General features: G+C 47.7%; 2 protein-coding genes across 15 annotated transcripts; both read left to right on the top strand.

The window, feature by feature from the left end:
• The first annotated feature begins 589 nt into the window (after positions 1-589).
• On the top strand, positions 590-5,450 carry gabpb2a (GA binding protein transcription factor subunit beta 2a). Of its 3 annotated transcripts, none has more exons than XM_029514961.1 (8): positions 590-728; positions 2,394-2,501; positions 2,761-2,928; positions 3,186-3,380; positions 3,690-3,858; positions 3,945-4,121; positions 4,244-4,362; positions 4,589-5,450. In XM_029514961.1, the coding sequence occupies exons 2-8, from the start codon at positions 2,394-2,396 to the stop codon at positions 4,946-4,948; spliced, it is 1,296 nt and encodes a 431-aa protein (XP_029370821.1). In that variant the 5' UTR covers positions 590-728; the 3' UTR covers positions 4,949-5,450. The 3 variants fall into 3 exon arrangements, with proteins under 3 accessions (XP_029370821.1, XP_029370820.1, XP_029370822.1); XM_029514960.1 differs by lacking the exon at positions 590-728 and adding an exon at positions 1,056-1,341; XM_029514962.1 differs by lacking the exon at positions 590-728 and adding an exon at positions 1,451-2,126.
• A 2,637-nt stretch (positions 5,451-8,087) lies between these two features.
• Positions 8,088-13,078, top strand: anp32e (acidic (leucine-rich) nuclear phosphoprotein 32 family, member E). 12 transcript variants are annotated; one of them, XM_029514710.1, is made up of 7 exons: positions 8,088-8,267; positions 9,324-9,473; positions 9,563-9,685; positions 9,781-9,943; positions 10,153-10,244; positions 10,850-10,898; positions 11,039-13,078. In XM_029514710.1, the coding sequence occupies exons 1-7, from the start codon at positions 8,214-8,216 to the stop codon at positions 11,113-11,115; spliced, it is 708 nt and encodes a 235-aa protein (XP_029370570.1). In that variant the 5' UTR covers positions 8,088-8,213; the 3' UTR covers positions 11,116-13,078. The 12 variants fall into 12 exon arrangements, with proteins under 12 accessions (XP_029370570.1, XP_029370564.1, XP_029370566.1 ...); XM_029514704.1 differs by having other exon boundaries at positions 10,153-10,280; XM_029514706.1 differs by having other exon boundaries at positions 10,153-10,280; positions 10,850-10,904.
• Positions 13,079-15,545: the final 2,467 nt, after the last annotated feature.

Raw genomic sequence — 15,545 nt, 5'->3', positions numbered from 1 at the left:
TTTGATAGATTCTTTTGAAAAAACATCTTTTGACCTGCAAACAGTTCAGAAGTGAAACATGAAGACAACGGAAAGAGATGAACATCTGGACAAAATGATCCTTTTCTTTGTTGTTTAATGATGAATCAAAGTGACCTTATTCTAAAAGCTAATTTAACTGTAATTACAGTTTGACTCCAGCTTTAGGACATTGGCTTCAGTCATAATCTGCTGAACAGAACAAAGACGGGAAGGGGAGTTAAAACGATTTTATTAGTTTTTGCAGAATACAAACAAACAACTAATTGAAAATCTACCAGCTTTTAAAGGGATTTCCAACATGGCCCCCCAGAGACAGTTCGTTTAATACAATGAAGGATGAAGGATTCTGTTCATGCTTCTCAGCTGATGTTGAAATAACTTTATAAAAGTCACCAGATTTATAGAACAGACGATTTAACCTGATGGACCTGAGGTCAGCTCTCTGGCCCGCGGACCCTGGGTCGGCCGGGCCCCGCCGTCAGGACCGGCCTGAGGTCCGTGTCCAGGTCTGGGCGCGCTCACAGAGCCCGCCCACGGGGAGGTTAACGCTCAGTCTGGCTTCCTCCTCCGGTGTCGTGAAGCCGCCATTTTTGTAGCAGCTAAAACACAGAACTCGCGGGTTTTTAACGGCTCACCTGCAGGTAAACACCTGTCGGAGTCTGAGTGACGTCAGAAGACATTAATTCGCGGGAACCTGAGATCAGAAGGTAAAAGCCGCCTCGGTTTAATCTAAGAGTCTGTACGCGCTCACGGCTAACTCGGCTATCTGCGAAACACCAACGTCAATGGAACGTAATGTGACCACACTTCCTGTCGGGACTTTAAACATTAAGTACCGACCGAAAATGTTCACTCTGAATGAGTGCTGGATCACGGAGATGATGTCATTCTGTCGGAGCTACCGGCCAATCCAACAGCTGGATAGAGTTATGACGTTTGCTGTCGATTAAAGAGCTCAATTCAAACCTTTCCAAACATAAACCTCCGGAGCGGGAAACCCGTGGCGCCCTTATTTTGAAGGCTGCACCCGTTACATCCGGGTGTGTGCCGGCTGACGCTCGGTAACTTTCCGCGGTAAACAACCGGAGGACAGTCAGGCTGCGGCGGAGTGTAACGGCCTCTGTGTGCTCCCGCTAAGGGGAAGTGTTCCCATCAGTCCGCAGGTCAGATCTACTGATTCACCCAGCAGCGAGCACTCACCTGTCTGCCTCTTCACACCTCCCGGCACCGGGCGGCTGCTGTGCTAGCTGGCTAGCCTGCTAACGTTAGCTACGGTTAGCCCGGGGGAACGCTGGCTGGCTCCCCACAAATATCCACACGGTGAGTATCCGAGCCGAGGACCGCCGCCACAGGAAAAACACCCGTCTCTGCCTCTGAGCGCTCCAGACACCGACTCCGAGAGGTGGGGGGGCCGGGCTGTTAGCGGGGAGCTCTCCGGTAGCACGTTTGACGGTTCGCGCTGAAGAAAGCTAGTTAACCGGATGTGGAAGTAGTTTTTTCTCCGCGTGTAAAATAGGAAATTTCTCCGTGACTTCCCCCGGAAAACCAACAACTTAATATCAAACGGTTTCCTGTCAGTGCTACTGTAAATGTTCGGGCCGAAGAGGGGACAGTGTTTACCGGCAGATAACAGCCAGGATCGGAGACGGGTACCGGGGGGGACGTGGCACGTGGCGGATTCTTTCTGTCCGCCAAGGCGCGTAAAATGGCTCCTCGGCCGCGGGGAGAAACACCTCGTCCGTCTCCGCTGTATGGCTATAGCGAGTCCTGTTAAATGAAATGGTCCCATTATCGGACACACAGGCGGCTAACTTAGCTAGCTTTGTCTGCTGCCCCAATAAAGAATATTGTACCCGGTCTGAGGCCGCCCGGCGCTGCCTGATGGAGGCCGGACATTATGTGTGTGTTTATACGGTCGGTGTTTGTGGAGTTTGGACTGTTTTACATCATAATGTTAGCACAAAAACAACCCGCAGCTCTGCACCTATTATCGGACAGCTCGGTGTTACTGCTGCAGCTCTACAACACACTTTTTAATGGAAAAGATATTGATGCATTCTTCATTACAAAAATGACGATAACGGTGAACCAGAAAGGAGCAGAAGGTAACCAAAGCCTTCACCTTTGCTGATTTAGCTGGATATAATTTCAGTACTGACGACCCATGTATGTTAAAACACACGTTATTATCCACGTTGGTTTATAACGTAAACCCGTCATTTTCAGTTACTACCAGAAAATGATGTGATAGTACATTCATATAGAGATAATAGATAAATAGTGATGACGCACTGTTACCAGGAACGGTTTGCAGTCTGTTAGTACAGACCAATGACCTAATCTGTGAATGTTCCTCTGTCCCTCTGGACCAGATGTCATTGGTGGACCTGGGGAAGCGTCTGTTGGAGGCGGCTCGTAAAGGTCAAGATGACGAGGTCAGAAACCTGATGGCCAATGGCGCTCCGTTCACTACGGACTGGGTGAGACCGCAGATCTGCTCTGAGCAGGCTGTTTGTTTTGTCTGAGACAAATTCTTCAAGTCTGAAGTGTATGACCAGGAAATGTGTTCACACATTATGTGACTTCACTCAACATTGGAGCCACTGACTTCGTAACTCTTTATGGAAAGTTAATTCTTGTATGATGAATGGATAAGGCTGTCCAGACCTGTTGTCTTTTACTAATTATTAGCACTTTGTCCTCTGATGGCAGTAAAGGTGGTATCTCTGTGTTCTGTAGCTTGGGACGTCCCCCCTCCACTTGGCTGCGCAACACGGTCATTACTCCACCGCTGATGTCTTGCTGAGGGCTGGCGTCAGCAGAGATGCGCGAACCAAGGTGGACAGGACCCCGCTGCATATGGCTGCTGCGGAGGGACACACCGTCATCGTGGAGCTGCTTGTCCGGGTGAGAAAACCTCAGGGTCAATACTGGCTCATTCCCAGGTGCTGTGACATAAGAATCTGATCTTTGACATCGGAGCTTCAGTCTACCATGAGGGAAATTAAGTATTGACAATGACTAAGGTCATAAACCTGACGTCAGCTTCCAGCAGATACAGACCTGGATCAGCTGATGTTCTCTCAGAAACAACAAACCCAAACCATGCATTTGTCACATTTGACTTTTAGTCATTGTGTTTTCAAACCTGCATATTCTTACAGAGTGGCGCTGACATCAATGCCAAAGACATGCTGAAGATGACTGCCCTGCATTGGGCGGCACAGCACGGACACCATGGCGTGGCCGAGACCCTCATCAAACACGGAGCTGACGTGCATGCACTCAGTAAGTTCGACAAGACGCCATTCGACATTGCCGTCGACATCCAGAACACGGAGCTGATACTGTTGCTCCAGGTGAGATAAACATGGAGACAGTTCTGACCTGTTTCATGTTTTTTGAAGATTCAAGCTCTGTGTTGAACATCTCTATTCTGGTTTTGATCTAGAAAAATGTAAAGTGTGTTTCTGGTTAGTTCTTGTTTTCTGAGCTTTTATCCCTGATTATAAAGAAATTAGAAAGAACAGAGTCTGAAATGATTCAGACAGAATCAGACGATTCCAAATATGGGTTATGGGCAACACAGAGAAAAAAAAAAAAACAGGCACAAGAGCATTTAGTTAGTGTGTGTGTGTGTGTGTGTGTGTGTGTGTGTGGGCATGCAGGAGGGGATGCAGAATCAAGTGAACATGAATCAGGTGAATATGAACCAGGTGAGCATGAATGTGGAGACGAGCTCTGCCACCAACCAACCTCAGTTCATCATCCAAGGTATCCCTGCCATCCAGGGGGGCGTAGTCAATCTGGCTGAGCTGCTTAACAAGGCCAATGCAGGTACACACATGCACGCACGCACACACACACATGCAGTGATGTCCAGGCACACTGGTTTGATCTTAGTGTCGATTTTTGTGCCTCAGGAGACTCAGAAGAGGCAATGGCGGCCAATGCTCTGGACTCCAACATACAGCATGCAGCTGTTGTCAATGAAGGTGGGCAGAGGGTCATCACCATAGTAACGGACCAACATGGCAACCTGCAGACGACAGGAGGGATGGCACAGCCATTCTTTGTTACTATGCAGCACGGACAGCAGAGTACGACCTTTGAACCAGTGCAGTGTGTTCTGAGTCACAGCTGTATTTGGATGCTGACTGTTTTTTGTTTTGTTTTGTTTGTTTGTTTGTTTTTTTGGGATGGGCGGTTGGTTTGTTTTTAGTGCTAGCTGTGCCGGCTAACACAGTGACAGAGGAGGTTGTGACGGAAGACCCTCAGCCTCCACCCTCCAGAAAGAGGAAGCTTGAGGTGGCCAACAACCACAACGATGGAGGAGAGACGGTGAGTTTGTGTAGTTAACTTTGTGTAGTTAAGTTACTTTCGTTCATGTTTGTTGGTTAGCCAGCTGTTGTCAGTTATTGATTGTTAGTGTGAGCTGTTAGTGACGGTGTTCACTCAGCAGTTGGTTTATTCAGTCTCTTTCACTAGCAGAACAGGTGGCTGCAGTTTTGGTGTGAATAACCATAACCCCCCCCCCAAAAATCTCATCCAACCCAACTCCTTGTAGGAACTGTTGCAGAGGCAGCTTCAGGAGGCTAACAGGAAGGCTCAGGAGTACCGACAACAGCTCCTGCGTAAAGAGCAGGAGGCCGAGGAGTACCGCATCAAGCTGGAGGCCATGGCCCAGAGTCAGGCCAACAATGCCAACGCCTCTGCCATGGCCCCCGGAAGCACCACCACAAATGCAGCTGCTAGCCCAGAGGAGGTGGTGGGCGGAGAGGAGGACGAGGAAGAAGGGGCCACCGGTGTGGTGGAGGAGGAAGGAGAAATGGTGGTGCTGCAGGAGGGAGGCATCATCATGGAGGGGGAGGAGGGGCAGGTGACGCTGGTGGAAACGGGGGGAGAAACAACAGAGGTCAGCTCCTAACAGAGACGGGGTGGTAGGGGGGGTGACACCAACAAAAAGACACGTCATCACTGGAGAAGGTTGGTTTTACTCGTACGTTTGTATCCCATTTAACAGCATGGAGGAGGGGAGGGGCCATGTCACTATTTTCAATCCCAGAATGATTTGAGACAACAGAGGAAATGCAAAATGGTTCACCCGAAAAATCCACTGATAATGAAAAACAGACTTAACAAACACCATGGATTTCAGTCATTGACCATTTTGAATCCCTGAAAGAAACTGTCGAAACATGAGGCAAAATGAGATGAGCAAAATGACTACCCCACAAGACAGTCAGAGGATAAAGACAGACGAATGGAGGACAAAGACAGACGAATGGAGGACAAAGAGGGGGACAGTGGAGCTCCATCATGCACTGAATCACTGAAAGTGTGGATGCTGAGATATCTTAAAAAAAAAAAAAAAAAGTAGTTAATAGCAAAAGGCTTCACCAAACACAACAGTGAAGTTTAGTTGTGTGCCATTTTGAATCCCTGAATGATTGTACACCTACATTTTTGAGGGGAAGACAAAGGTATTCCTAAAAGGCAGAGAACAGGAAAAGAAAGAAGAATTAAAGATGTACCAAGTAAACATGTTGGAGTTTTAACACAATTTTGCATCCTTGAAAGTTTTTACAACAACATGTCAGCAAAGGGAAGCAAGTTAGCTTTCCCAAAAAGGCAAAAGGGTAGGAAAATCTGGAGTTCAAACAGATAACTCAAATACATTGGTAGTTTGGGTTTCCCCTAGTCCTTTGAACTGAATGCAATCTTAAATGCGATGCAGAATGGCTGCTACAGAGAGGAGTGACTGGGTCAAAGAGAGAACTCAGGCAGATGTAGGTTTAATTGAAATCATTAATCCAAAATCAGACATAAAGGCTCAGGAATTCAGTCCTCCCTGGGTTCCTAGCTTTACCACATTTGGCTTCCCCATTGGTCTCAGCATCTCCAGAAAGATAGCAGGCAGCTGTTTTGTGCAAAACAAGTGATTCTGTTTAAGGGGGCTCTTTAGTTTGTTTTAGTGCACAGTGTTATCCCTACCAGAGCCGTGCTCATCCCTTCTGTGATATTCACCTTTCTGCACAGATGTCAGTCTGATGCCTTCATAACTCCAGTTTTTAATGAAGTGGACCATGTGGCCATGTTTGAAACCCTAAACTTCTCTGTAGGCTGCACTATTTTGCCTACCCGGAAGAGAATAGACCGAGTGACAGGACGCTACATCGCCCTGAACCATTTGCTGTTTCTGTTGTTCCCTGGTTTATTTCCTTTTTGTCTCTGGATGTTAGTTTTCAGATGTGACAAATTCCACTGACCAGGTTCCCACCTGGTCCCTGAACACAACACAGGGAAGCTAAAAGTGTCAGAGCGAATCCTTATGTTTCCAGCCCATAAACTGAGGCCTCTGACCTGGACTGAACCAGTCTTCAAAAACAGCCATCAATAATTTTAATGATTGATTAGTTCCTTTTATAGGTTAATACAAAACATCACTGATAACAATGATAATAAAATCATAAATAGAAATGCAGATCTTAACATCGCAAGGAAACAATCGATTGTGACCCTTGTTCATGGACACTTTGACTTCCTGCTAATGTCTGTAGTTGATTATTAATCATCAGCTGCCTCTGTCTTTTAAACTATGAGCTGGTTTTAACTTTCAGGACCTGGTCTGGGGTTTAAATTGGACTCTGGACGTTTTAAACCTTTTTTTTTTTTTTTGACAGGTCACTTCCTTTGGTTTGAGTGCCATCAGATGAGCAGTGAACTGGCTTTGATACAGACACTTGGATATTTGAAGCATAAGCACTGTATAAATGATACAAGGTGTTTATTATAGTTATTGATTATCAGTTAATTATGTTATGGATTTATTGTCTGATCCTCAAAAATGTTGGAAAACAGTTGAAGTTGAGACATTGGCAAATGAAGCTCAACATGAAACAGGAACAAGGAACTGTTTGTTTATGTGCTTTAAAAATCTCTGAATGGGAGTAGAAGTTCAGTCTGGTTGTTTCTGTGAACGGAGCACAGCTTCTTTTAGTCAAAAACATTTTGCTTTAAAATGTCACAGAAAAACCTTAAAATGTAACAGGAGGCCCACGTCTGGATTTTAGAAATCAGATGAGATTATTCTATATACTGCCCTTAAAGAGTCCTGGTTCAGTCCTGGTCCAATCCCTCGGTAATATATCAGTTATTGATAATTGATCAACTGCCTGCCAGCTGACGGTCTTGTTGAGCTCTTTGGACTCTTTCCCCTGATCTGTGTCGGTTCAGTTGAGTGTGATAGTTATTTTTATAAGCTCAGCTAAGCCAACCTTTTTCTATGTACATATAAAGTTGTATTTTTTTAACTGTACCTGAATGCTTCAATGTGATGATGATGGCTGCCTGTATTGGTCATCTGAAATATAAACACTTGCATTTTCGAATAGATCCTCTGTGTTGTCGTTTGGGTTTTCAGAGAGCAACATCTGAATGCAGCACGAGGCATTCAGGTGACACTGATGGCCAAAAATGTTATTTATGAGCTGCAAGTCATCACTGTGATATCGCAGTATGGTTCTTAAGGTCAGTGGTTGACAAAGGTCCCTACAGCCAAACTTAAAACTGTGATGTCACAACAGAACAGCCCCACCCATCTGGGCCCGCCATCCACTGCAGGCTTTAGTTAGTCTGAATATTTAACCTGAAATCTTATGTGCTTTTAAGGTTTAGAAACCAATCAGCTCTCTCCTGGAGCAACCCTCCAAAATGAAAGACCAGAGAAGTTCAGGTATGGACCTTTTAATTTGAAATCTGCATTTATGTTTTTTAGAGTTTGTTTAGAACTTCATACAAACACAGTTGAACTGATTGATCAGTCAGGCGATTGACGGTTAATCGAAACAAGTTCGTATCTCGGTCAGCTGACCATCAGTGAGGAAGAAATACATTTCCCATGATGCTTTGAGTATGCCCGTCAGTGTCTTTGGGGATATTCCTACCCAGATCGTGGATTACGGGCGATCAACTGTGATTGACACGTCTGTCGTCCAATCGGCGGCAACAGAGAGACACGCAGCCAACCGTGTGCGGCGAGGGGCGGGGCTTCCTTGAAGGGGGCGGGGTGAACGTATCATGGAGGATCAGTCGGTGAGGTGAGTCCGTCAGAGCCGAACAGCCTCCGCTCTGAGCCGGGGACCTTCCTGCCGTTCACCGCCCTAAGTGACCTCCTCTGAAGCAACCTCGACATGGACATGAAAAAGAGGATCACCCTGGAGCTGCGGAGCCGGAGCCCGGCGGAGGTGAGTCCACACCGCACCGACCACCGTTCAAACTTCGTTCCGTTAAAGCTCCGATCGATCACCGGGTGAGAGCGGCGGTCCCCCCCTCCGGTGAAATAATGTTAAACCTTCAGAACCGGATCAGTCCGTTGAATTCCCGGTTCAGCCGGTCTGCTCTGATCCGGTTCAGCCTCCGGTCATCTGTGACGACGTGCAGCTCAAACTTTGGACCCGCCGGAGGATCCGAACCAAACTTGTCCTTCGGGCTCCGGTCCCGCACCGACAGCCCAGCTCTCTGCCGGCCGACATTTTAAATCCCCGGCTGCTTTAATTCGGACGGAAAAACGCCAACCGACATTTTCTTCAAGCATCTGGATCGGGTCTGCACCGGGTCTGAGCCGGGGAGCCGGGGGTGTTGGTTCGGCCCTCCCCGAGCTGGAGCTCCAGGCCGGGCGCTTTGAGGCAGACTTACCGAAAGCGGATTAGCTGCCGCGGATTTACACCGTTTCTGTTCGGTGGCAGTGTTACTCCGCCGGCCCGAATCGGGACCGAGAACCGGCAGCCACAAGCTCAAAATGGCGTAACGGACCCGGGGAGATTACCGTGTGTGTGTGTTGGTTATATAACCATCCGATTTCCGTTAAATAACAAATACACAACAAAGTCGCTATCAGACAACAACTGGTGTCACGTTTTATGAAGGGGGGGGGGGGTCCACAGCAGATGGTATCTCACTCACACACACACACACACACACACACACACACACACACAGTGTGTAGATTATGGAGGTTAAAGCTCCGGTGATGGTGGAGCTGCAGCTCAGACACTCCGTTATATAAGAAATACAGCAGTCTGAACCCGGTCCAGGTCTCCATGTGTCCCTCAGGACATTAAACACAACGCTAATAAGAATGAATCCAGGAAATTATGGTTCCGTCCAGGATACGTGTTTTCTTTACTTCACTGTGACAACACAAACACAGGTGGAGCTGCAGGATCTATGCTGTGTGACATCAGTTAGTTAAAAGTGTACCAAAGCTTGTACTGCCTGATTTCCCACCATGCATCTGTCAGATCGTGGAGCTGGTCGTCGACAACAGTCGCTCAGCAGATGGTGAGGTGGAGGGCCTGACAGACGAGTTCACCGAGCTGGAGTTCCTCAGTATGGTCAACGTGGGCCTGAGCTCGCTGGCCAAGCTGCCCTCACTACCCAAACTACGCAAGGTAATGCACACTCAAGCACACACAGACCCACACCTGAGTGGGTGGGTTGTGGTGGATTGATCGCGTTAACAGTTTCTCCTCCTCCTCAGTTGGAGCTCAGTGATAACAACCTGTCGGGGTCTCTGGAGACCCTGTCAGAGAAATGCCCCAACCTGACCTACCTCAACCTGAGCGGGAACAAGATCAAGGAGCTGAGCAATGTGGAGGCCCTGGTCAGGCGCGCGCACACACACACACACACACACACACACAGACACACACAGACACAGTGGTGCAACTGCTAACATGCTGATGTCTCCTGATGCAGCAAAACCTGAAGAGCCTGCAGAGTCTGGACCTGTTCAACTGTGAGATCACATCCCTGGAGGATTACAGGGAGAGTGTCTTCGAGCTGCTGCCTCAGGTCACCTACCTGGACGGCTTTGACCAGGAGGACAACGAGGCCCCTGACTCTGAGGCCGAGGACGAAGGTGAGGACCTGGGTCCACTCAGTCCATCTGAGCGCTTGTTGTGGCTCTGAATTAATGCTAAGATAACTGCTGTATTTGCTAACAGGTAGCTACGTAACTGCTGCTACTGACTTACCTGAGTCTCCTCCCCCTCACCTGTCCCGCAGATGTTTGAGCAGTGATGATGTTACATGTTGAACCAGCTGATCTGTGGTCTGACCCGTTTTTAGATGAGGATGGCGAGGATGGGGCAGGGCCGACCGGCGACTACGACGATGAGGATGATGAAGAGGAGGATGAGGACGGCTCAGAAAGAGGAGAGGTGGGGCTGGGCTTTCAGGTGAACCGGGGAAACCAGGTGGGCAACTCAGCCTTCAGGCCGTAGGCCGCCCCACAGCTGGCTCAGGCACTGTCCACGGTTTGGTGTAACCCACTAATTTTTTTTTTAGTAACCAGACTGGAAGTGCCTTGAGCCAGACTGGTGGGCCAGCCTCAGGATTGTGTTCTTGTCCAGGTTCAGCACCAAAAATGGCCGCCTCTGATGTCACCCTGATCAGAGGGAGTGCCCTCCTTCTAATTAGTGTGAAAACACCAATCTGTGCCTGATATTTATTTTTTCTGAATAAAATCTTTGTCAGAATTAGTAAAAAGATTGCAGAATGTTTTTCTCTCAAATTGCAGTGGAGGACTTTTACAAATGAAAGTATAATAAACATGGGCGCCATCTTGGATTTATCCTAAGATGCCTTATTTTGTTCCTTGATAATTCACTGATGGGGTCAGAGTCGGTCTGATGGGCGTCGGCCTGGCCAATGACATAGACGTGATTGGTCCTAGAGATGTCTTAGTGTTCTTCAGAAACAAGCTTCCAGTCCTGTATTTTGGAAGTATTAGCTGTCAGCTGTCTGTCCTCTTCCTTTGTCTCAGGAAGACGATGAGGACGAGGAAGACTATGGAGAGGAGGAGGAGGAGGAAGGTGAGTGCTGCTCAGGTTTTGACTGGAGATCTGTTCCTGGTAGACCCTGTAGTCCCACATGGAGAATCCCAGGATCGGTCTTTGATTGGTCATTGGTCCTGACGGCCTCCTGTGATTGGTTCCCTTCTTTCTGGGTGCAGATGACCAGGCTGGCATTCAGGGACAGAAGAGAAAGAGAGACGTGGACGATGAGGACGAGGAAGATGAAGATGACTAGTCCTCCGTCCAGCCACCGTCTGTGTGTCATCCTGTCCCGTTTCTGTCCGTCTCAGTCCACCTCCGGACCCGAAGTCCAGACAACACCCCACAGCAGCGATGGGGACAGTGATGTCATAGCTCCGCAGTAGAACGTCTTTTCTTTAGGTGATTTATAAGAAGTTTTTTAGACCTGAACCTGCCGGACTCCGTCTCCCTTTAAATCTGGTTCGGGATCAAAGCTTCTGTCTCTCCTCTCCACATCCTGAACCCCGACCCTGGTCTGAACGGTCTCTGGATGGCTGACTCTGAAGGTGAAGTCCTGCTGTGGATCCTCATCAGCAGAGGTTCTGGTGTGAAATCCAGAAACCAGATCACACTAGACCACATTTTGCCTCTTTGAGTCCAGTACAGTCCACATCCAGGTTATGTACACAAACTCGAGGGACCAGATCCTGGTCCCGCTCAGAACTTTTTATAGAAACTTTCTCAGTTGTGTCCTAAGGAACTCTCCAGACCACAAGACCCCCATCCCTCTACCAGACCGGAACCACACTCAGACATTGTTTTCATCAACTACCTGTTCTCAGGTGGTGCGTTGCCATGGTTACCATTAACAGACCAGGTCCCGAGTCGCCTCAGGAAGTTTTTAACAGTATTTTCATAAAACCCCAGCCCCAGTCCAGAGCGACAGCATCCTAGATCTGAATCCTGATCCACGGACACATCTCATTTGGGCCGGGACTGGGATGTCTGAGGGTCTTGTAGCCTGGACTGGACTGAACCTCCACAGCTTCCTGAAAGAGTCTGGAACAGAACCCTGGATCTGTACTCAAGAACAAACATGATGACTCACATCAAGACCCTCTTGATCATCTTCATCATCATCACATGCCTCTGAGCCTTCAGACCACCACCTGGACCTGTTAACAGGACCCAGGTCTCTGCAGCCATATCAGTCTTTGGACTCTGTCGGAGAGGAGAGCGCCCCCTTCAGGACCTTGGTCCAGCACCCAATCAGGGACTTTGCATGTTTCCGTGTCAACTTTTGATGTGTCTCAGACCTTCTGCTCCAGTCCGCCTCAGACCTGATCACGTCACTGGTGTGTTTGATTTGTTGTCAGTTCCCTCCAGGGTGGAGGGAGCAGCGTTTAGTTCTGCTGTTGATGTTCTCAGTTTGACTTGTCCTCAAACCGCCTGTCACTTTCTGACATACAGACCGCTACTGCCATGTCATACCTCAGGCTCCGCCTCCTAAACCAGACCCCCTCTTTTACATGAAGTGTGTGGTGCGTTCAGGTTCTCTACATCAGCTCATCAACTCAGAAATGTCCAATTCACAATCAGAAAGCTTCTCAAACTTCACAGTCCAGATCCAGACCAGGTTCAAACCTCTTCCAGTTAGAGCTGGTGGAGTCACCTGAACGCACCATCAGCAGGAGGCAGGGCCTGAAACAGGATGGACCTGCTGCTTCACACACTCGGCCTCAAGGGAATCAGGACCAACCTTTTCAGAAGCAGGTCATTGTTTAGGTCCAGGTGAGTCTGGTTTGTCCCTGACAAGCCTGGGCTTTGAGCTTCACCTTAAATGCATCACTTTTCTCCGTTTCTGCTCCAGATCAGTTTCCCTAACAACCCATCAGTTGATCATCCTCTTGGTGGGGGAATAGTGTTTAAGGTGAGGCTCTGCAGAGGTCAGAGGTCATGTCTGTGGGAGCTGAGGCCGATTTTAACTGGTTTTTAAGGCAATATTGTAAATAGACACAGCTTCAGGTAGGTTTTTATTTTAACAAATCTTTTTCCAGGTGGTTTTACTTTCCTGCAGCGAGGTAATAGTTGAGCCATGCCTTTGACCTTTGACCCCTGACCCCAGCTCACTCCTGTCAGCTGTTAGTTTCCCTCCATTGTTCCGTCTGTGGGGACGAAGTGTATTTGACTTATTGTGTGATGTAACAGAAGGTTTTCAATAAAACACAAATGAAACAGCTTTTCTTCAGATCACGTTTATCCTCAACCAGAATCTGGAACCTGCTCACCTGTTGACATTATCAGCTCCTCACAAGTTAACCAGTTCCTCCTGCAGGTCTGGAACAGGTGGTCTTTAGAGGAGTCTTTGGGGATCTGAATTCTGGTCAAAAAGGCCTGAGAGGAACCAAACCCAGCACCTGAAGAGCCGAAGGAGTGACCAACAAACTGAGATCATCTGATGCTGTTCAGAGGAAGGTGAGTTTAAAGGTCCGCCCGCTCTGATACCATACAGCAATAAGTCTGAATAAAACAGACCAGCTTTGCTTTTTTATCATTATTGTGATGACAGCAGACTGACTCCTGTCACGGTGAAGAACACAATGAGTTGTGTTCATTGTGTTATTTGTTTATATCTGTCTGGATAAACATTTGATCTTATTTTCTTTAGATGACGAAGGTTCAGACTGAAGCTGAAAACAACAAACTGTAACGTGACCGCAGAAACCTTCAGGAAGACACGAGGCTCAGTTCAGCCTGTAAACAAACACACACCATCTGCTGATAAACATCAATAAAAGATGAGAAACGCTTTGTCTAATGGAGGAGGAACAGATGAAGAGTGATGGAAGAGAAAAGAATGAAAAGCTTAGGAAGTGAAAATAGAAGCTGGAGATGATGGAAGAGGAAGAGAAGGAAATACGGACTAAGGAACAAAAGAAGGGAAGATGGTAGGAGAGGAGGAAAGGGAGGAAACGAGAGAATGATGGAAATAAGGACAAATAATGACAAATTGAATTCAAATTATTCGGATATTTACATCAATCACCTAAAGACTAAAGATTTCCTTGTGTTATTTCTGGCTGAATGTTGTGAGTCTGTCCTCCAGGTGGCGCTGTCTTCTCCTGTATTTCTCTTCTCTGGTTTGTGGTTCAGGTTCTTCAGAGGAAATAAAAATGTTTGTAAATATGAAATATTCATCCATCTTCTCCTCAGATCTGTTTCCGGGTCACAGGGTGTTCTGGAGCAAGCTCACTCTGGGCAAGGGACAGGGGGCGGGGTCAGCCTGGACAGACCTACAGACAATAATAACAATAATACCCCCTCAGCGTCTGTTTTACAGCTGATCAGGTGAGAAGTCAGCTCAAGAGCATGAAGAACAGGAAGGCAGCCGGCCTCAGCTCCAGGCTGCTCAGGGACTGGAGAGACTTCCTGTGTGGTTCCAGTGCTGAAGATCGCCCACCCCCTTCAGACCTGTGCGCCTGACTTCTCACCTGATGAAGAGGATGAAGAGGCTCATCCTCCACCAGCTCCGCCCACCGGTGAGCTCACTGCTGGACCCCTGCAGTTCGACTACAGAACTGTTGTCTAGCTGCAGACATGGAGTACTGCCACTATCATGTTTTTTGATTTCTCCAGAGATTTTAATGCAGCTCAGCCTTCATTGCTGAGAGGGGAACTGGAGGGAGCCGTCTCCCCCTCTGAGACTCCTTCAGTCAGACTCATATATCTGCTGAAGGAAGGAGTACTTTTCCAGATCCTTCATCTGGACAGCAGTTAGACTGTACAACCACATGGAGCCACCAGTGTCCCTCAGATGATAGGGCCCATCGGTCCACGGTCTTAGACTGTAGCTATAAAAACAAACCAATGAAGTGTGTGTGTTTTAGCATGCTGTCTTAGCGTGTATTAGTTCCTCTGAAATATTAACTCTCTGCCCTAAAAGCCTTTGGTTGTCATGTTATTTTTATGGCACACACACACACGATTAATGGGTTTGGCCGATGACATCACTCTGACCTCATTACTCCAGTTTGTGTTTTGATAATAAACAGGAAATATTTTTAGTTCTGTTGCTATGAGAGATGACCAGAGAGATGAGGGTCTGGACTCTGGTCCACGCTATCCCAGTTCAGAGCCGCCTCTTGTTCCATATCAAACAGCAGGTCCAGGTCCACCGGATGAGGATGAAGAATAAATGAGGTTGAGGTTTGAACAGATGCTGCAGGGCTCACAATGAACATGAACCCCTCCCCCACACACACACACAAAATACATCTATATAACCATTCCTGTTTTCAACGTGAACAAACTGTAACACTGACCTGCGTGTCCACCCCCGCCTGCCCCAGAGCATCAGACAGCATCAGTGTAAATAATTTATTTGCCTCTGATGTGAACATTAATCAGTTCCTGTTTAACCCAGTTAACACACACACCCTCTCCCTCCCTTCCTCTCTCTCTCTCTCGTCCTGGTTCTGTGGTGGATCCTGAAGGTCCTGGAGATGAAGACCTGGTCCAGGTCAGGCTGGGTCTCAAACAAGTCTGACCTGAAGCTAATGGCTATTAGTTTCCCTCCACCGTCTTTGTGCTAAGCTAAGTTTGACAAGCAAACGCAGCGAGCAGTCAGTCATTAGGGAATGCTCACACATGCATACATAATGACACACACACACAGACAAACTGTTGTCGAAGTGGAGTTGTGTG

This window comes from Echeneis naucrates, chromosome 11 (assembly GCF_900963305.1).
Source record: "Echeneis naucrates chromosome 11, fEcheNa1.1, whole genome shotgun sequence".
Lineage (NCBI taxonomy): Eukaryota > Metazoa > Chordata > Actinopteri > Carangiformes > Echeneidae > Echeneis > Echeneis naucrates.
This window is presented reverse-complemented; position numbering and strand designations above follow the sequence as displayed.

Coding starts and splice junctions, on each gene's coding strand:
- gabpb2a (XM_029514961.1), top strand. CDS start 2,394: ATGTCATTGGTGGACCTGGGGAAGCGTCTGTTGGAGGCGGCTCGTAAA. Junction 2,502..2,760: donor CTCCGTTCACTACGGACTGG/GTGAGACCGCAG, acceptor TGTGTTCTGTAG/CTTGGGACGTCCCCCCTCCA. Junction 4,122..4,243: donor TATGCAGCACGGACAGCAGA/GTACGACCTTTG, acceptor GTTTGTTTTTAG/TGCTAGCTGTGCCGGCTAAC.
- anp32e (XM_029514703.1), top strand. CDS start 8,214: ATGGACATGAAAAAGAGGATCACCCTGGAGCTGCGGAGCCGGAGCCCG. Junction 10,281..10,849: donor AGGTGAACCGGGGAAACCAG/GTGGGCAACTCA, acceptor CCTTTGTCTCAG/GAAGACGATGAGGACGAGGA. Junction 10,899..11,038: donor AGAGGAGGAGGAGGAGGAAG/GTGAGTGCTGCT, acceptor TTCTGGGTGCAG/ATGACCAGGCTGGCATTCAG.